At 38.4% G+C, this 22,205-nt stretch overlaps 1 protein-coding gene across 1 annotated transcript in view; it reads left to right on the forward strand.

The window, feature by feature from the left end:
* The window catches only part of DOCK3 (dedicator of cytokinesis 3), a 145,013-nt gene that overhangs the window by 102,515 nt on the left and 20,293 nt on the right, over positions 1–22,205 (forward strand). The window contains exons 34-49 of the mRNA XM_083486869.1: positions 1,562–1,588; positions 1,705–1,800; positions 3,481–3,541; positions 5,574–5,667; positions 6,463–6,611; positions 6,836–6,922; positions 7,240–7,344; positions 7,989–8,130; positions 9,217–9,383; positions 10,334–10,420; positions 10,976–11,155; positions 12,383–12,466; positions 14,433–14,549; positions 16,245–16,366; positions 17,933–18,068; positions 18,880–18,961. Coding sequence (XP_083342995.1) covers positions 1,562–1,588; positions 1,705–1,800; positions 3,481–3,541; positions 5,574–5,667; positions 6,463–6,611; positions 6,836–6,922; positions 7,240–7,344; positions 7,989–8,130; positions 9,217–9,383; positions 10,334–10,420; positions 10,976–11,155; positions 12,383–12,466; positions 14,433–14,549; positions 16,245–16,366; positions 17,933–18,068; positions 18,880–18,961 — 1,736 coding nt within the window. The remainder of the gene's footprint in view (positions 1–1,561; positions 1,589–1,704; positions 1,801–3,480; positions 3,542–5,573; positions 5,668–6,462; positions 6,612–6,835; positions 6,923–7,239; positions 7,345–7,988; positions 8,131–9,216; positions 9,384–10,333; positions 10,421–10,975; positions 11,156–12,382; positions 12,467–14,432; positions 14,550–16,244; positions 16,367–17,932; positions 18,069–18,879; positions 18,962–22,205) is intronic.

Below are 22,205 nucleotides of genomic sequence, written 5' to 3' on the forward strand. Positions count from 1 at the left end.
CTTTTAATGTTACAGGAAACCTTTTACAAATACATAGAGTGTTCGAGTGGAAATCAAAATAAGGCATATATATGAAATGAACAGAGAGATCGTATTGCATCTCATAAATTATTTTTATATCTCTTTTTTCCCAAGAGTTTAACCTATTTTGAATTACGTTTGCATAATAGATGGCTGGATTTGTCCATTATTTCTGAGGTTTTATCTTTGTAACTTCAGGTGCCACTCCACAGTGGGTGGTATCTGTAGTTTTTGGCCAGAAGGGACTGACTTTGCTTAGTGTTACATATAAACCTGAGCTGGTGATTTGCCTTGCTCCAGACAAACCATGGGCTGCAACCAAGATTTGAGGATTTGGCTGGGGGAGACCAGATTGAGATGGATAATAATAGTAATAATAATTTTATCATTTGTACCTTGCCCATCTGACTGGGTTGCCCCTGGCACACTGGGCAGCTTCCAACAATTATAAAAGCATAATAAAACATCAAACATTAAAAAACCATATACAGGTCTGTCTTCAGATGTCTTCTAAAAGTTGTATAGCTATTTATCTCCTTGAAAGCTGATGGAAGGGCATTCCACAGGGTGAGCACCACTACCAAGAAGGCCCTCTGCCTAGTTCCCTTCTCACAGTGAGGGAACTGCCAGAGGCCCTCGGAGCTGGACCTCAGTGTCCAGGCTGATTGATGGGGCTGAAGACGCTCCTTCAGGTATACAGGGCCAGTGCTGCTTAGGGATTTAAAGGTCAGCACCAACACTTTGAATTGTGCTCAGAACTGTACTGGGAGCTAGTGTAGATCCTTTAAGACGTGTGTTATATGGTCCTGGTAGCCGCTCCCAATCTGCATTCTGGATTAGTTGTAGTTTCTGAGTTACCTTCAAAGGTAGCCCCATGTAGAGCGCATTGCAGTAGTCCAAGCAGGAGATAACCAGCGCATGTATGATTCTGGATGGATACATTTATTTTATAAAATTATTTCCATAGAGCCTTTCATTTCAGAAAAAATCAAAGCAATATGTAACACTAAGCCATAGGTAGTACAATGGCAGCTGAAACAGGAAAGGAGTGGCCATAATGTCTGCTTGCATGTTTGCTCATTCATGCTAAGCCATGGTTTGGCATAATGTTATACGCAAACTGGGCCATTGAGGAATTGCAAATCAAGAAAAGAAACCATATATGGTTTCTTTTGGGGGAGAGAAGGAGTATATCTTGCAATTTTAGAAAAGATTCCAAACAGAAGAAAACCTTCTTTGTGTCTTAGAGCTAAAACTCAAATGGACCTCCACAAGTGTGTTACATCAGCAGAAAATTATGCAACAGATATGGAAATGGTTTACTCAAGATTAGAACCAAGACATTGCTTGACAAAAGGAAATATTTGTATATGTATGTTTAGGGTTACATTGAAAATAGTGCACCCATTTTTTAATCAACTAGCAACAGAACAGGGGCAGACACTACTCTTGGCATAGTACTTCCTTGGTATGAAGTAGTGATATCTTATCATCTTAATTCAGTACTCTCCTTGTCTTTGCTTCATGCCACATGGATCAGAACCCAGCTCTTTGGGCCCTACCCCAGGTAAGATAATTATTCAAGTTCAATGTGGAAGTGACTTTGATATTAAAATGGCTCCTGGGGCTGTTGAAGCTTTATAATATTCCCAAGGAAATCTTATACACTTTCATTCCACACAGCCTGCTGGAAAAGATTGAGCAAGAGACTTGGAGAGAGACTGGTGTTTCTTTTGTTACATCAGTTACTCGTCTGATGGAACGTCTCCTTGACTACAGGTAATGTGATTATTTAACTTTCCTGGGTGTTTTATGTTTGTCTGTCTGACTTCATCTGTGCGATACTCTGCCCAATTGTTTTTTCATGATTTTTGCCTGCAGTTAAGTTTTCTTTTTACTATTGGGGTACTGTTTAATTGCTGGCTAAGCGAGTACCTCTGGAGTGTGGGCATAGTCCAGAGCCTAGCCTTGATGATAACAAATTCTACCATGTGCAGTAGGGTCATCCTCAAAGAGTGTTACACCAACATCAATGTTCCCTTCAGGCAGTCATAGGGTGGGGACACCCCAATGTCAGTTAAGAACTGGAATTGAAGCCCTGTTGTCCTGACCCAAGGCAAAGAGCCCAGGGGAGGGAGATTGGTTTGGTGGGGTCCCAGGACCAGAGGTCACAAGCCCAAATTTAGTAACAAGAATTCCAAGATGGCATCTGAGCTGTGAAGTTGTTCCAACAAGTTTTCCTGGCTATCCACCAAGTTTTTCAGCAGAGACGGAGATCCCAAGCTACTTACAAGAATACCTGCTGTTATGGCATTTCCTGATCTGAAGGCAAGTGCTATATCTAGAGCAGGCATGGCCAAACTTGGCCCTCCAAATGTCTTGGGACTACAATTCCTGTCATCCCTGACCACTAGTCCTGTTGGCTAGGAATGATGGGAGTTGTAGGCCAAAAACATCTGGAGGGCCAAGTTTGGCCATGCCTGATCTAGAGGGATGCGTCTCTCCATGGGAGATAATGGTGGATGCACCTCCATCTCTAATTCCTCCCACTCTGTCGCATCAGCCCACACCCTGGAGTCCCCTCCACCTCCCAGGTGGAAAGCAGCTTCCACGCTCTGACAGCCTACCACCAGTACAGGTGGAGGAGAGGAAGTCTCTGGGACTCCTGCTTCAACTTCAGTCAGGCGCATCCAGAGGCAGAAGGGTTGCTCCCATCACTTGGCCTCTACTCTGTTTTCTCATCACCCTCTCTTTCTCACATTCATCATCCTGTTCCTATAGCGCCTACCACCCCTGGTTTGAAGCATGGCCAGAGCTATGCTAATTCTTCTTCAGTTGTGGTGCTGTGGGCAGGGTGGGTACTTGTATATTCTGAGTGGAGGAGCTGATTACCTCCTGGGGAAGAAGCCTAGATATCTGGTCTCTGTCCCCCTTCTCAGCCCCTCCATTCATCCAACAGTTCATTGTGGCTTATTTGCTGATCTATTGTCATTTCTAATTGATGCCATAAAAAGGTTAGTCCATAACAAGGCAAGAAGTTGTCACTTTTTAGTATTTTCTACAATAGCTGGTTCTTTATTGTATTAAATGAATACTCTTATAATCTTTTAAACAAGAACAAAAAAAATACTGGAGAACACATTGAAGTTTTTCATTTCTCCTGAAGCAATGCCTTGCCATTTCAGAGTACTTTATGAACATGGCACTATCTTGGAGCCATTCATTCTGAAGCTAGAAGGCATGGGTAGGGTTAGTGTCTGAATTCGTGATCACCTGAGAACCCTGTGTTGACTGCCTTGAGTTCTTTCATGGAAGGAAGGAAGGATATGAATGTAATAAGTTAATAATAATAAAATTAATTTATTTTTAGGTTGTATATCTCCCAGCTCTCCCTTGTCTTAAACTTTATCCGTTTTTCCCAAACATAAATTTTGAAATATGACTGTTGTCTTTTTTTAGGGACTGTATGAAAGGAGATGAAACAGAGAACAAGAAAATTGGTTGCACTGTTAACCTTATGGTGAGTTTTATTTTGCTTTTGTTGTTCATTCTAAAATAATTCTTTTTTCAGGTTTTAAAGTAGCAATGCAGAAACTTGCTGAATTATCCAGCAGAGAATTACTGAAGAACAACTACCTGACTTTGTTTCAAAAAATAAATAAGATTGCTTCAGTGTAATGTTCAGGTGGTTGTGTGAAACTACTGACATAGACTAGTTAATATGTACATTGCATGTGATGCTTTCTTGAGAAAGTGAATGTCACATTTGACTTTAAATGATTTTGAGCCAGTAGTAGTCACAAGATTAATTCTTACTTATCAATTGCTGGTGCTTCTTTGATTCCCGCCAGAGAAATGCGATTAGAGATTTTTGGATCTAGAACCACAAAACAGATTTTCTCTGGAATGTTTTGGTTTACATTCAGAAAATGTTGCCATGCTCTCCCAGGGCATGTGCTTGAATCACTTGTTCATAGTCATGGAATTAGCGCTTCTGCAAATCAAATGCCTAGGCGAAAAGTAACTCACACGTGCTAGGACTGGGGTTGCCAATGTGGAACCCTCCAGGTGTTGGTGGACTACAACTTCCATCATCTCTAGCCAGTGTAACCAATGATGAGGGATGATGGGAGTTGCAACATCTGGAGGGCATCATGTTGGCTACATCTGCCTTGGATTTCCTTCTGTGACCCTGCCTCTAAGCTGCCAGAGAGCAGGCTGGTCATAGATTAGAGGCCCATATAAGGTGCATGCAACAAAAATACCTTATGATCCTTGATGGAAGTGTAACAAAAGTGTAATTAGAAAAATAGCATTTACTGGCTTATTAGGAATTTGTTGATCCTTGCAAATCTCTTGCCCACTCACTCCCCTGCTTAAGTATACTATATGAGTCCCATTGTAACATCCTTAATGCCCTAGCTTAGAATCTATGGTAAAAAACTGAGTCTTCACCATGCCTTCACGTTTTGGAAGAAGCAACGCAATGGGAATAATTTAGTTTTTACACTGAGCTAAGATGAGCATTTAATCCCCTGAAAATTGTAAATCTTAGAGTACTTTTTCAATGAAACTTCAGTTCAGATATAACACTACACCATGATTTAGCATTATGAGAACACGTCACAGCAGGCCTTGGGCTTGCACGTGCTCTCTTTCTATTAGAGGTTACCAACCATAACCACTTCCCAAAGTGTCTAGCAGAGTTTCCCTGGCTGCAGTCGACAAGAACTGTAGTCACATTCGAATGCGCAGTCAAGAATTACTTTATGCAAGCATTTGGTTATACAAGCATTTTCTTTTACTACTATCTACAAACTATTTACAGTCCTCCTTCCTCTCTTCATCACGGTATACTTTCAGTCTAGTAATAAACAGTCCTGATACTGCAAACTCATAGTATCAGCAGCACACTTTACCATACATCCAAACTAACTATAAGCATGCATACTAACAGCATATGTGTGCTCTCCTCGTGCCTCAAATTGCAAACTCAACTTCCTCCTTTTAATTGCATCTCCAGCTGACACCAATTAAGTCTGGAGTGCCACTCCCACACATTGAAGAAACTTCTGGAATGCTTTATAAAGTTTCCAGGAACTATTAATCTGTTTCGTGAAGAATTTATTCCTAACACTTCCTGTGCAGCAGAAGGACACTGAAAACAAGTGAAAACATCCACTTTTAGTTTTGAATGATTAGCAGTTTTTCATCACATCTGAACTAGGTAAACTGGTTAATTTTAGCAGTGGTTAGTTTGAACAAACCAGGATCATGCCTTGATTTTCAATCCTTTGTACAGTTACAGTAAATCACAGTGTATCAAGTTCAAACTTAACTATGGATTATTCAAAACTGAAAGTGGGAAGGTGTTGGTGTTCTCCCCTAATTCATGAAAGTAGATTATATGGTGGGAGGACTGGCACATAAGCTCAACGCTCACCAAGCTAAAACATGGCATAGCACTGTGTAGCCAGAGTGATAACTGCTTAGATCTCTAAAGATTTACTAAACAATGAAAGTGGTTTTCTGATTTTCTTTATTTCCATTAGAACTTTTATAAATCTGAAATTAATAAGGAAGAAATGTATATTCGCTACATCCACAAGTTGTGTGATATGCACTTGCAGGCTGAAAACTACACAGGTAAGTATGGAAGGAAGCTTTCTTTCAAATATTCTCTATTGTCATCTTTAAATATGTATTTTAAAACCTTTGTGGTTTAATTGCACTTGGAAAAGAAGTTAAGTAATATTGTAAATTGCAAATATTTAAATCAAGCCTTGGTCACATGGCATATGCATATAATAACATGCTACTGTTACTTGAACATCGCAGTGACCAGTATTAACTTTTCTTACTATAGCAGATCCTGTATGAGTGAGTAAGGGAGTTAAAATCAAAAGTGTACAGCATGTGTATCGTGTTTTCAAAGGGTGCCTAGATGGCTTTGGAAAATGCCACAGTTCTGAATTTCTGTAAGCACTTTTGAACTGATTGTCCTTTTCATTCATTTAAATCACCGTCGTATCTACATAAAAACATGTAAGCAATATGTTCAACAATGAGCACCATTTGTACGGATCCTTCTAATTTAATACTATATTTAGTTTCTTAAATAATTGAGAATGGTGAAGATTTCATAACTTTAATCAAGATAAATAAATGATAACAATATGAAAAAGCAATAGATAAATAAGGCAAGACGTGATTTATATTAGTTCAAGACTTACGTGTTAATTTGGGAGTTAATTACTTTCATAACAATGAGTTCACTGATTCGCATTTCTTAGAGTCAAGCTCTCTGATGTGCTGAGGATTAGAATTTGTTACTGAACTTGTTTTCTTGCAGTGGTCATGATCACGTGCATAATATTGTGTTTGAACTGAAATGCATTTGAATATTTTTGTTCACTGTTTATTCCTTTGCTATTTCGACAGAGGCTGCCTTTACATTGCTCTTATACTGTGAGCTGCTTCAGTGGGAAGAGAGGCCTCTTCGGGAGTTCCTGCACTACCCTTCTCAGACAGAGTGGCAGCGTAAAGAAAACCTTTGCCGAAAAATTATCCACTATTTTAATAAAGGGAAGGTATGCAAAAAATAATGCTATTTTTTCTGTAGTTTCACTGTTAACTTTGGCCTATGGATAGAAGTAGATGGTATAGAAATTCCTGACTCTCCCCCCCCCTTTTGTGTGTGTGTCTATATTCAATCCTTGGGGTCACAAACTATTAAAGTTTTCAACTCTTGAGTTGTAAGTCTTGTCTGTCTGAAAATCCAACTTGGCCTGAGTTTTTCGCTTTCCTGTTTCAGAGCTGGGAATTCGGAATCCCATTGTGCAGAGAGCTTGCTATTCAATATGAAAGCATATATGATTATCAAAGCCTCAGCTGGATTCGGGTAGGTGGAAATTATATTGATTTGTATTTAATAATTTAACAGTAAGCAAGATTGCACTCTAATGTTCAGGTGATTTAAATGAAAAGTACTTGCACACAGCATCTTTCCTATGAAAAAACAGGGTCCTCTGTAGATTTATATTCCTAGTATACGTGACTAATAATTTTGGTGTTTCACAGGATCATAGTTTACTTCTTAATGTGTTTTGAAAATCTTTGATGGACAGCACCAAATGATACCAAAGTGTTTTCAGACGGTTATTCCTGTTGTAACAATAATTGCACTTCCAGTATGTTTTTTTAAATTTCTATTCACAGAAAATGGAAGCTACCTATTATGATAATATAATGGAACAGCAACGGTTGGAGCCTGAATTTTTCAGAGTTGGCTTTTATGGAAGGAAATTTCCCTTCTTCCTTCGGGTAAGCCCATTCAACATTTGCATTAATGTATGAATTATACTTGCAATTTACAAATAAAGGAGTTTTGTGTACAATTGATTCTTATTTATTTGTTGACAAGTAGGAAATATCTGCTAGGTTTTTGTTCAGTTTAGTATCAAAGCAGATTGCTGTTTGCTTTAATGCAGCAGTAAAGAACAGGTTTTCACAATCAAAGTGTTGGGGGAGGGGGAGCACTTGCATACAGAGCTTTATCCTGTGAACTGCCCTGAGACCTACGGGTATAGGGCAGTATATTATTGATTGATTGATTGATTGATTGATTGATTGTGGACTTATGCCTAGAAAGCAGCACAAAAGGAAGTCTGAATGAGTCTTTAGTTGACCTCCCTGAACTGTATATTATATTTTATTGTTGATGCTGTTATGTTGTTTAACATTATTATACGTAACTTAACCTGAGATGAGTTATGATTAGGACCAGGCTTGAAATCCTTTAAATACAACAATAGCATTTAAACATTATTTTTCTGGATCTTTGGTTTACCATAACGTCACACAAGAGTATTATTTTCAATTAATTTTCTGTTACCTACAATGAAAAGAAAGCTAAGATGGCATAGTAGGGATTTATTGGCTTCCACACTTCTTTCTTTCCTTTGTAGAACAAAGAGTATGTTTGCCGAGGCCATGACTATGAGAGATTGGAGGCCTTCCAACAAAGAATGCTCAGTGAATTCCCACAAGCCATTGCAATGCAGCACCCAAACCACCCAGATGACAGCATCTTGCAATGTGATGCCCAGTGTATCCTTTATCAAAGTTTATGATGTTAATAAAGCAGCTACAAATAGACATCTGAATGTTGATCTTGTTCACTGTTTCCCTTTTAGATGTTGAGAAAAATTAAGCACAGAAGTGTTTCTTTTCATCATCATTGAATGAAAATCAAAGATAGTAATTGTTAATTGAGTTGTGTGAGCACTAGATTACAGAGGAGCATTCCTGTGAAATGAGGGACACCCATAAAGCTGGACTGCTACCTTTGTCAACTTTCCCCTAGTTCATGATGAAATTAAAAAATAAATAATTAAGGTTGTCACATGCATTACCCTATCTTCATTCAGGTACACAAAGCAACAACAAGTTCTTCTTGATGAGGAATAGTTTTAGAAAACAGCGTAGATGTGTGCTCTGTGATATTACTGTAATATTAAAAACAAATTAGAGATGAGGTAAGGAGTTCAGAGCATAACATGAACAGCAATTCGCAGTTCCAGTTAAGAAACCGGCTGCCAGATTAGTGTCATAATATGCAGGACCCAAACTGAAATTGTTTAATTGCAAGATAGTTAATGTCTTTAAATAATTTTAAAAAGCAATACCTCATTTTGATTTTCCAGCTTTTTGCAGCCCCATGTTCCTTAATGGAGGCACTAATTCCTCTGCTTTGAAGCACCAAGGCATGGAAAGAAAATGGATCTTGAATTTCATATAATATTGGCCTAGATAAGTTGGTAATGCTACATTAACAGCAATCACATGTTACAGATTTACATAACTGCTAAAATGATGTGATTCAAACAGCTATATAAATGAGTGAAACTTTATTCCTTAAAGCCACAGGAGACCACAATATAAATATAAGAAACAAACAGTAATTTTGACATATTCAACAGCTGCATGAATTTCCATCATAGAAAGTTGCTGGCAATTGGGCCTTCCCTGCATCATAAGATATAAGCATCACTTTAAAATATATTTTAAAGGATCTGCAACAAGGGTCTGTAATTTGTCTCTGCTGCTAGTGTCATAAATGAGACTTACCTGGATGCTCTTGTTTGGTGCCTATGTGTTTGTTTGTTTTTTTTCTTTGACTGGACTGTGTTGCAGATTTGCAGATCTATGCAGTGACTCCCATTCCAGATAATATTGATGTGCTGCAAATGGACCGTGTCCCTGATCGCATAAAGAGCTTTTATAGAGTTAACAACATCAGGAAGTTCCGCTATGACAGACCTTTCCATAAAGGCCCAAAAGACAAGGAAAATGAATTTAAGGTTGAATGCTTTGTAATACGGCAACATTGTTTTCATACCGGATGCATTGACCCCCTATATGAAGCACTTGCTAAATCTAAATGAGTCATATGTCAAAAAGAATATTAAGAAAAAACTTTGAAAGTTGATAAAAACAAATAATTCAATCCTATGCATGACTTATTGGAAATAAACCTTGTTGAACTACATGGAGTAGACATGCATGAAATTGTGCTTTAAATGATTCAAAATGTACTAAAGTATATTCATGAGTATACTTCTGTGTTCTGCAGAAGAAACATAATCCATGTTGTGTTCTCCAGCCTGTGTACTGTTCTCCCCTGCATAACAGAATTCCACCTTTTCTTGGAAGCAATCTAAATAGGAGCTTTTAAAGTGGCTAATAAAAATAGGCCCAGGAGCAGCTGCTTGAAACACTAAAAAACTAAAGGTTTCATACTGTTGTTTTTTTTAAAAAAAGTAGCATTGGAATGGAATGGTTTTTTATGTTTCCCTCCAGTATATCAAACTGCTTAAACCATGGACTTTATTGAGTCCGGTATGTTAAGAATATTGTATGCTTGGGAATCACTTTTTCCCTCAGTAGTTTCATCCTTCATCCTCCCTTCTTGTGAGTGACCAAACAAATGTGGAAGTCTTCCATTAACTATCATTTCCCAATTTTGGTTGAACCACCTGATATTAATCTTAAAAATTAAGCCACAACATGAAGTTAATTTAATACCCTGAAACCATTAACCATGGTTTTCTGGTTTCCAGAAAAAACAGGAAACTATAATTAATGGAAGACTGCCTGGTTTGTTTGCCAACTTGCAGAAAGGGTGGAGTGAAAAAGTTGCATAGGCAGCCAAAATGTTCATTTATTTCCCAGTTTGTTGAGCTGAGATATGATTGAATGTGGCCAATGGATTTTGCATTTTCTATATATTGTTATGTTTCTTGCTTTGCAGAGTTTATGGATTGAACGCACAACTCTAACCCTGACTCACAGTTTACCTGGCATCTCTCGGTGGTTTGAAGTGGAGAGAAGAGAACTGGTAACATGTATTATACTTAAGGAGTGAATGGCTAGCTAAAATGAAAAGAATGAGCAACTTTCTGCCTATTGGCATCTCTGTGGGTTAAACATGTATGTTATATCTCTTACTGCTACAATAAGAATAGCGGTACCAAGCGTTCAAAGAGGGCCTGTCAGCTGTTCACAGTCAGTATATAGTAGCTGGACAACTGGTTTAAACACCCATGCTGCAAATCAGTGACATATGTCAGATGGATGTGTAATGGACTTTGAAGTGGTTAATATGGGGAGGATGAACTTAACTGCTCAGTTTGCAGTCCACCTTTGGTTCTGCTCTCCACGCAACACACAAGAGACTTAGCACAAGAGACAGTAGCTCTCTACTGCTCTCATACATGAGACGATACTAGCTTCTGGAGAGCTGTGTGGCACACTCAGCCCTAAGGCCTGTACCAAGAGAAGGACCCTGCCCAGGGCTCCACCAAGAAAGAGAAACTAAAACATGCAGGCTCTTAACAAAACGTTACAGTACAGGAATGTTGATGGTATTGAAGTGGACTCTGCTGTCTTGCAGGTTGAAGTCAGCCCTTTGGAAAATGCCATTCAAGTAGTGGAGAACAAAAACCAGGAGCTGAGGACGCTGATAAGCCAGTACCAACACAAACAGATGCATGGGAATATCAACCTGCTCAGTATGTGCCTGAATGGAGTAATTGATGCTGCTGTGAATGGTGGCGTAGCACGCTATCAGGAGGTAAATGGAGGTTGACTCTGTTTTGTTTTGTTGTTAGCAGCTCTTCGCAGTACCATTTTTTTTCAGTTCCATTGAATTTTAAAATATGAAAGAGCATAAGAAATTGTGTCCAATTTTCTTTATAAGATGGAATTTTATTAAAATTGTGCCTAACTGTTGGTCTACATTCTGATCTAGACAGCCACAAACATTTTATGTTGGGGGTGTGAACATTCTGCATAAGCAAGTGGTCATAATGTAAAATACTGAAAATACTGAATTTTAGGAAGCTAATATAGTGAGTGATGCCTTAGAAAGCCCTGAAATTCATTCCCTTATTAATGCTGAACATTTATTCTCTCTCTCTCTCTCTCTCTCTCTCTATATATATATATGAATTGTCTTTGTCTTCACTAAATTCACTAAGCCTAAGGAAAAGCATAGGCTTAAAGGGACTTCTGCTCTACAGTTTGGTTGGCAGATACTAGTTAAAAATGTATGTTGCTAAAAGTACATTTATAGAATATGTTGACCTACATTTCTGGGTCATCTGCGCCATGCAGACCCAAGAAACACACTTCACCTTTTATATTATTAATTTCCGATGTTTCTCATTTCCCACAGCTGCTGAAGATAAACAAATAACAGAAAGTATAAAAAATTCAAGACATGGTCTAAGAGTGATGCAGTGATTATGTTAGGTCAGGTTTATTTTAAGGTCCTGGAAAGGTCTTCCCAGCACTACTCAACAGCAATTACTTTGTATAAGAAGGGACTGTTTTTGCTATTCATCTGCACTGTTGAGTTCTGAACCCATGCTCCTAAGGAGGATTGCACCAACAGCATAACAACTACTTTTTTGTTTTCTGTTATGCTAATATAAGAATAGAAGACAAAATATGAAACAGGGTAGAAAAGGGAAGTAGGAAAGTGGCGGCGGGGGGAGAACAGAGAAAATAGGAAGGCAACCACACATGGTAAAATATTTTAAATGGGTCCCGTGTTGCAGGTAGAAGTGAATCCCAAGTCTGAAAATGAATTGCCTAGGCCATTAAAATGGTGCTGTGACTGCATGTATATTCTAGAATACTAGAGGAGTTTAAGTAAATAGTGTTTCTATGTTTCTTGGTGATAGAGCACCCTATGTTTCTATTAGGGTCTTTTCTTTTCTTTTCTTTTCTTTCTTGTGGTTATTAAGAAACTTTTTATTGAATTTCTAAATGGAAAAAAAATGTCTTCTTTCCCCAGGCTTTCTTCGATAGAGATTATATTACTACTCACCCAGGAGATGCAGAAAAAATCACGCAGCTGAAAGAGCTGATGCATGAACAGGTATCCTCGGACTTTTAAAGATGAAGGAATAGTATTGTAGTAACATTTTATTTCCTCAACGATATATCCAGTAACAGAGATTCCATAGGCTTAGGCTACAATGCTTACACTACTTAATTTGGGAATAAACCCCACTGAATTCAATAGGACTTACTTCTCAGTACACATGATTACTATTGCGCTCTAATTCAGTGTTTAAGATGAAGAGGTTTACATTGTGCTCAATGTAAATTTGTCTTCTAAGACTTTTTTCCAGGACTTAACATTTCACTGACCTAAAATGAAAAGAGAAACCTAAGTTAGTCTACAGGTAGATTCTGAATACATCCGTTTCCATGTAAAATATTTAAAAGTGAAAATTCTGCTGATTTCAGTCATTTTTCCTTCCTTCACTCCATTAAAGTATTTTATCCAAACTAGGGCAAATTCAAAAAATTTTCATGATCAGTGTCTTGTCTACATTGCTCCCACAATCTTACTTTATGTAAAAGCTTAACACGGTAGTGGCCTTTTGTAATTATTTTCACTGGCGGAACACTAGTTCCAAAGCGGTCGGTGTGATGATTAGAACTGGATGCCTACCCTAGGTGTTAATTCAAGGAAAATAAATAAGTCTATCTTGGTGGAAGGATTGTGGCTCAGTGGCAGAGCACTTGATTGACATGTGTGGTGTGACACAGGTTGAATCCCAATCATCTCCGTTTAATAGAATCTGAGAAGAGCACACCCGCCTAGTCTGATACCCTGGGGGTATAACCACTTTTTTCTCTTTCCTGTAATTATTTCTTCTCTGTGTAAGTTAAGCTCAAACAAGGAGCTTTACTACATAACAGAAACCGGATTTAACAATTACAGTGTTTTTAAAAAGAAACTGGAACAAGCAGGAAGAGGATCAGATTTCCTCTTAGCTTAGCGTTTCCTGCTTTTAGCGGTAGGCAGAGACAACTTCCATGTGGATGTATCCTGACTCCCACATAGAAACACCCTTTAGGTACGTGCCAGTGGAACCCTCTAGCTAGCAGTCAGATACTTGGGGAAATTTTTAATTCATTGTTGCTCACCAGAGCCTAAGTTAGCTCTCATGTATGCTTGTACACAAAGTTCTTTCTTTCTTTCTTTCTTTCTTTCTTTCTCTCTCTCTCTCTCTCTCTCTCTCTCTCTCTCTCTTACTAGTTACAGTGTATGTGAAAATCACACAGCACTGAAAGTGCCTGGATCCTTGTGGTCTACAACATTGGTCTGGCAAAGTTTGGACACCTTACCCTGTTTGAGAAAAGAGTCCATAGTGCTAGATGGTGTTATGTGAAATGTTATGATTAATTTTATACTGCCTTTTGGCTAAAAAAAAAAAAAAAGGCCCCCATGGTGAATCACGAAGGATAATAAAAAGATAATTAAAGGAAAAAAGGGGGATCCAACTTAGAAAAATGTAAAACAAAATTGTAAGTATTGATGAAGCTGTTCTTCTGATTTTGAAAAACTTCATTGATACCTGCCAGTTCTCTTGGTCTAGCTTAGGGTTGCCATATTTCAAAAAGTGAAAATCCGGACACAAAATTGTTGAGATCTTGATTTTTTGCATGATCTCAACAGCAACAAAAATTGAGCTATTTTAAAGGGAATTTGCCAAAATCTACCCTTCCAACACTGTTTCTGACAGCTGAATCCCAGCTATGTCAAGGGAATTCTGGATGTATGGCAACTCTAGTCTAGCCACAACTGCCATCACTTCAAGTTCACATTCTTGCTATTACGACATTTGCAGGAAGAGGTGGCCAGGAATCATATGAGTGATTGTTAGGCAATCAACTACATGCTCTCTAATGTTTCATGCTATAATCTGAAAATAGATTTAGTGAGCATGGATGATTTAGCTAAACTAAGCTACAAGTATTTAGAGACAGTTACCCTTCAGTGAATGAGTGGTATATAGAACATGTATAGGCTTTGATTTTATTTTTAATAGGTACATATATTAGGAGTGGGTCTTGCAGTACATGAGAAATTTGTACATCCAGAGATGCGCCCTCTACATAAGAAACTAATTGACCAGTTCCAGATGATGCGATCCAGTTTGTACCATGTAAGTAGATAAACACTTTTCTTTGTTTGTTTGTTTCTTTTTCTTTTTTTTACAGTTCACAGCAGTATTTTGAATTCTTCCATTATGGCATAGACATGTGAACTGGAAAATGCTGAATGAGTACAAAATGAATTCTTCAGCAAAGATAAATTAGATATCTAGAAAAATATCAGGAAATGAACATCTGGATTTTTCATTTGTCTAGTCATTGCTCATATCATTTGAATCACATATGATCTTTTAAAATGGGTACAAAAAAACTACACATTGCTTGAAATGCTATGATTAGGGATCTTTTAATCTGAGGATGCAATTTGAACATAAAGCCTCAAGGAAAATTTGCTTGAAGAAGGTTATTTTAGATTGGAAATTGCCACAAGGGGAAAGGATAAAAGCCCCTCTTCCCCTGTACTAGTTTTTCATCTTCAAATTGCAATCACAGGAACTGTATTTTGGGGTTTTTTACTCCCTGAAAAGAATAACAGCACAGTACATAATGTATAGTTCTGCCTTCAGTTGCTTGCTTAAAATAGGATATAAATAAATGTGTGCTTTTAAGCATTACTTAAGGGCAGAGTACACAGTAAGAGGAGAAGTAAATAATGTAGTGTTAGAAATCCATTTTGTATAAAAGCCTACATCAAAGCTAGAAATGTGTACTTCGCATCTTTCTGATTTGGGAACCATTACCAACTAAACCTTTTGCATGTTCTTGTCTGTATATTGATGGTTCATTTTTGATGATGACAAAATTATTAGCAATAACGATACATAGAAAAAGTCTCATAGATTGCATTTGCTAAGATATGAGTGAGGCTTATGGCATACAACTCCTTTCCTCCTCCCTTTGCACAAGCCAGCAACAGATCAGAAAAATCTTCAGTTAGCTATCATTTCCCATTTCGTCCAGAGTGGAACCAACCAGAATATTAAGCCATGGGCTACACTTGCACATTATGCTAAATTGTTGCTTAGTAGTACTATGTGTTTGAGCAGGAAGGAACCTGAGTGAAGCCTCAGAATTTTACAGAATGTCAGCTTTCACAGAACAGTGGTTTAAAACAAATTTCTGGCCACCTTCTAAGCAAGCGTACTTCATACCATGGATTATGAAGCTGCTTTGTAACTAATCAGAGCTTGTTTTAAACCACAGTCTCTGGTTCGTACATACCGTATTTTTCCGTCCATAAGACGCCCCCATGTATAAGGACACTCCCCTATTTTGGGAGACTCAATTTTAAGAAAATGAGGGGAGATGGCCCAAAGTTGTTGAGCCTTTCCCCCACGCAGCTGCATGCGGGAAACACTCGCTAGATCATTTCCCGCTCGCTGCTGCATCGGGGGAAGTTGTGCTCCCGCCAACCAGCTGGCTAGCAGGCACGCCACTTCTCCCCACCCCACCATGCCACTATCTGTGTGTATTGGATGACCCCAGTTTTTTGACACGGTTTTTGAGTCAAAAAAACCTCATCTAATACACGGGGAAATACAGTAATACCAGGCCAGGATTCTGTGATATTGAAAGCAGATGCTGGTTGTACAGGGACAGACAACAAGAAGGGTAACAGGTAACGTTCTAGCTCATGTAGATAGTACTAGCTATGGTTTATGAAAGGGCTGTGTGAAGGACCATAAGGCACAATCCTATTAGCTTATTATTAAGGCAACATATGACCACCCGAATGTACTTTACAGGAGTTGCCTGCTTTGGATAAACTGAGTCCAGCCTGCTCAGGAACGAGCACACCACGCAGCAATATGCTTGTATCACATAGTCCAATGAGTCCAGAGAGTATCAAACTGGTGCATCGCCACAGGTATTTATCTATCTAAGAAAGGTCTTTCTATACTAAGGTTACCAGATTTTTTTCAATGAATCCGGGGACACTTTTCAACTTCAATGAATTTTGTATGGAGACTGATTTGTGTATCTGGAGACTGTCCCCGGGAAATGGGGACGTCTGGTAAGCTTATTCTATACCAGTCTTTTCAACTGATGTCTAAAGCATAGTAGCTCATGTAGCTACTGTGTATAGATTCTGGGAGGTGCTTTAGGTCTACTCAAAGTTATAGGAATAAATAAAACCCACTTTTATATTAACTTATCCGGGCAATGAATCATTTGTAAAAGGGTATCATTCTTTGTTGGTCTTTAATACGCTTTAGCAGCTAATATGTAAAGGACTTGAAACAACTTCAAAATTCAGGGGATGCCTACCTAAGAGAAACATGGAAGTATGAAAACAAGCTAAAATCCACACAGTTGAAATTGTGTGGTGGAAATGTTTTTCGTTCTTCAAGCAATTTTAATTTCTAAACCTTAAGTATTGTGGTGGAAATGATTTTATGAGAATGGTTATAAAAGGCTCCATTCTTTGCTGCTTCAGCTGTTAAAATTTGCTAACCTTTCTCCTGCTTCTTTGCCACCAATTTTTCATTTAATAAAAGGTTGCAATATCCAGTATTAGCTGATACAGAAACTGCTAATGGAGGTAGTGTTATCTGAAAAAGTATTTTTAAAACCATCAAAATTTGGTTGCAGACTTGTTTTACAGTTTTATCAGTTGCCTCTTCATCCTGCCCAAAGCAGGGGTCCTGGAAATGTGGCTGTAGCCATGGAATTCATAGTAAGATACTGTTATGGCATCATTTTGTATCAAATGTATTTTTAATGCAGATACAAAACTATGCATTGAAAAACATACAATATAAATAGTGGTTGATGAACACTTGACTATCCCTCAAAATGCAGATGATTTCCCCAAATATTTACAAATCCAAAACAGCAGAATTTGTGTGGGTCAGAGAGCTCACTAGTGCCATGTGCATCTTAAATTGATGCAACTATGAAAAAGTATGACAATTGGACATTAAATTATACATTAGTGCTTACTGAGTTTGTATACGTTTATTGTCTTCTTTATTTATTTTAGGTGATTGTCGTTTTTCTTCTCTGCTGTTGAAAGCTATTTCGAACAAATGGTAGAAAAGCAGGATATAAATATTTTACAGAAATAAATATTTGAATAGATAGAAGAGACACAGGAACAACCACTTAGGTCAACGTGAATTTACAATTTGACTTCTGGCACTAAAAAAATAAGTGGTTTCTCCGATATGTTCTAACATTTCTTGACAAATGGCTAACTTGCTCTGCGGCTGGGCAAAATGTGAAAGTCCTTGTTTAATATAGTGATGGGCCTTATCTAACTGAAAATGTACAGATACAGAAAGGCTTGTCTGTGCACGTTACATCAATATGTTTTGAGGTACCGAAACAGTAGCTTCCAGTGAACGAGATGCAATTACTCTGCATTTTTAAAATAAATATTTCTGATTAAAACAAAATATTATTTTATCTTACTGTTCTCTGTTCTCCGTAGCCCATTGAATATGCTGGGCACAGTCCGACACTCGTCGTCTTCTCTTTCTTCCCATACATCAAGTGAAACAGGGAATCTGGTTATTCTAACAGACAGTTCTGTCGGAGAAACAGCAGAGGATATGTACCACATGCAGGTACGACTGTAACTCATCAGGAATATGCACTGTTAAAGATAATTTTAGGATGCATTTAAGCAGGGCTGTCTTAAGCATATGCAGTGCTGGGATGCAAAGGCCTGCCTGGTGCCCCCCCTCCCCGGTTGCCTAGTCCCAGGCATGCAGGAGGGCAGAGCCAGCCAGCCACCTCAACGTCTCGCTGGCTCAGTCGCCTCCGAACTAGCAGCGCAGAGCTGCCCGCAGCAGAAGAGCCCTCTGTGGTGCTCCGACCGACGGGTGGGCTCTTCCCCAGACACAACTCTCAGGCCCCGGACTCTCAGCCTGGCGCTCCTGAGAGCCCGGCGCTGGGTGCCCCACACTCCTAGCGCCTATGGGTAAGACGGCCCTGCATTTAAGATCTCGGTCAGTACTGGGATCTACTCCGTACCTGTAGACATTGCTAGAATAATATAGTGCCTTACAGACTGAGGAAATCAAATCTTACCTCTGTCATGAACTCACTTGCTGGCTTTAGGCAAGTCACCCTCTCTCAGCCTTCCTCCCCCATCTACAACATGAGAATAATAACGACACTCATTTCCTTACAAGGTTGGTATAAGGATTACATGAAAATAATATGAAACACTTGACACACTCAGAAATACTTCAAAATGCTAGGTATTTTATTATTGAATTATATTTAAGTTTACTTAGACAATTTTTAATGTTAGCTGGGTGAAAACCCCATTGTACTAGTGAGAGCACTTGCACTGGCTTCCACTGGGTGGGACGTGTTGGTTGAATCCTGCTCTAAGAATCTAATCACAAATATCTGTTTTTTCTTTCCTAGGCCAGTCCTTCCACCTCAAGCCTGAGCTCTACCCATTCTGCACCATCCCAGATGATTAACTCTGCACCTCCTAGCGCACGGGGTAAGAAGGAGCCACTTAGATAGAAACATGCAAGGTTCTACAAATTGCTATGTTGTTTGCCCTTTAAAATTCTAGATTGTACATTGAATTGCTTCCTTGCTTAAAATAAGCGATAGCTTCATTATTGCAACAATGAATTATTCAAGACTGTCTTCTACAATGTCCCAATTAAGTGTGTCATCTTTTCAGAACAGTTTGGTATACTTTCTCTCTGGTATAAAATTCATTTTAAGACAATTTAACTGTGTGTTTCCAATGGGCTCCCCAAGAATTGAGCCCATTCACTTAAATCCATTCTGCTGCTTGTACGAGTTGTTTCAGTTATAAAGCAAACAGTGTGAAAAACAGCACTGAAAACAGCAACCACATGAGGACAAAGGTAGATACCAGGCAGGTCTCAAAGGAAAAGAAATCAGGATGAAGAAACATAGCATATAGAATCTTACTTGGAACAAGGTGTACAAAATTTGCCTTCTTTGCCTGAGTTACAGATGAAGAAAGGGAGAGAGAAAATATTAGAAATAGCTTTCACTCCCTAGTATTTCCTTTTTCTAAAAGACACTATGCAAAGTTGGTTGTTTCTTCTCTTCACAAGTCACAGGAACTCTCCGAACCCCCAGCTGTGGCCTCTCTAGAACTGGGTACCAAATTATCGCTTAGAGACTCTCAAACCAAATTGCACAGCTGTGTATGCTGCAGAACAACAGAACTTCCCTATCCACTTATTTTTGGTGAACCCATTTCTGTAGAATATCCTTGGCAGTAGTGATACAATGGAAGAACCAATATCTCAGTAGTAGAAGACATACTTTTTTGTGCAAAAGGTTGTTTTTAACACTTGACTGGAAGCCACCCAGAGTGGCTGGGGAAGTTCAGCCAGATGGGCAGCGTATAAATAATAAATTATTATTATTATTATTATTATTATTATTATTATTATTATTATTATTCATCATCATCATCATCTCTGGTAGGGAGAGGGGAGAAGGGGACTCAGTGTGGAACACATGTTTTACATGCTGAAGGTGCAATATTAAATCCATGACTTCTCCAATTAAAAATTATTCTCAAGATGTAGGGCTGGAAAATATTGTCTGCCAGAGGCCCTGGAAAGTTACTGTCAATCAGAATAGACTACACTGGGCTAGATAGATGGGTGATATGACTCAGCATACTGCAGCTTTATATACAGCAGAAAAGATGGTGCAGAGACAGCTGGGGAGCTTCATATGTTCAGTGAAGTCTTTTTCATTATTGTATCTGTTGCACTAAGCTGAAGAGCATAGTACTGTATATAAGTACAAATATTTTTCTAATTACCAAAGTTGGTGGGAAAACAGTTGTGATCAAAGCTGAATAAAGAAGGTAAAGGTGGTGACCGTTGTCAGGAAAATGGTTATGTGATTGTACTGCTTTAGGGTCAACTGTGTCTGCTAATTGTATCTCTATGAAGTATGCACTTTGGGGAGGAAAAATATGGTATGTGGTCCTTGCATCATTTCACAGTACTCATAGTATCTGTGATACTGTGGATATCCAGCTTTCTGAGCTGCCATTTGACTTATCAACAGCATTTCCTGCATCTAGACTCTCTACCAGTGCTTAGAGATAAATGAGGTGATGTATGTTAAAGGACAACCAATTAATAAGTAATACATCATTTCCTGTTAGCAAATATATATTTGAACAAGCACTGTCATATCTACATGTGATTTCTGGTTTTGACTGTTTCTGATCATTTTGTAAAACTTCATTTATTCTTGGACAGATTTCTTAAACTAATTGAATTAATTTTCTTAAATTAATGGAGAAGTTTTTGGAATTCCATGAATCGCACACTAGAAAAGGAAAGCCCCAAATCTTCTTGCTACTTCACAGTATGTGAATTATTAATTTAATTGTTGTGAAACTTCCAACGGGGATGAAATTGTTTTTGCAGAAAATAAGCCTGGTGGTATTGAAAATAACATGGGATTTATTTATTTGCGTACATTTCCCCCCCATTTTAATAAGTTTTATTCTATGGAAATGAGAGATTGACAAGCATTGGCGCTAAAGCAAGCTGCAGTGCAAAATTCACATGCCTAGCTCTGCCAATATGCTTCAATCCTTTTTTATGTTTATTTATATTCTTTTTAATTTAGTGCTGATGAAAGGTGCTGGATTGACAACACTGGAGGCTGAAGCCCTCTATTTATCCACAGAACAGATACAGCACGGGCGGCAGCAGTGCAGGCTTCCCCACACTGCCCCCACCAATGTGCCTCATCTCTGTCCTGGAGGAACCACCTCTAGAGGTGAGAGGATAGATTGGTCTCCATGACCCATACAGCCCTTGGCCTTTCTGTTCAGATTGCCAACAAAGTTACCAGCTTGTAGTGGCAGACTTAGACACCCTTCAGCCAGGAAGTGCACCAAGTTCATCATTGTGTTTCACTGCAGCTATTTGGCAGTGGTAGGTTCCACACCAATGTGAGGAGTTGTACTGGAACCTCGATTTACTGAATGATGACTAACTTGCACTCTTCAGGGTTCAAAGCTTGTCTTAGAAATGAAAAAAGAGTTGCCCAAACTTTAGCAGCTTTGATTTCAGTCAATAGTCTGATTTCCAGCTAAACCTCCTATATTCTTATTCATGAACTGAGATCTAACTTAACTGAGATGCAACTATAATTTGAATATCTAGGTAAGCCCCCCATTCATATGGCTCTGATTTTTGTTTCATTTTTATAGATAAACTATTGGATAATATAGCAAAGCTTGTTTTGTTCACAGTGAACATTAAAACTCAAATATAGTTAACACAAAAAGTAAATATAATCAGCTGAAATGTCTCACACCTTGTCTCTGAAAAACATACACATGTATTTTCATTTTGAAATGACAAATATTTGTAGGAATATGCTGCCTTCTTAACTCGGTACAGTAGTATGTCATAAAGCACCTTTTGAGAGGTTAGTAGACACATTACGGGGCTCTGCTCCATGAATGAGCTGATTTATCTTCATTGCTAAGGTCAATTTAAATATTATTTTAAGCACTGTAGATATGAGAATCACTTACACACTTCTGTCCGTCCGTCCCCCAGTACTGCCACTTCTCAACTGTTGATATAAATATATCACACATGGTCAGATTCATATGCTTAAGATTTTATTTCCAAACACAGATCTGATCACAGTCTTTTTGGAGAAGAGCATTAGGGTAAACATTACACAGTGTATCATTGGCCTGTAATATAGTA

The sequence above is a fragment of the Podarcis liolepis genome (genome assembly GCF_965112155.1).
Source record: "Podarcis liolepis genome assembly, chromosome: 2".
NCBI lineage: Eukaryota > Metazoa > Chordata > Lepidosauria > Squamata > Lacertidae > Podarcis > Podarcis liolepis.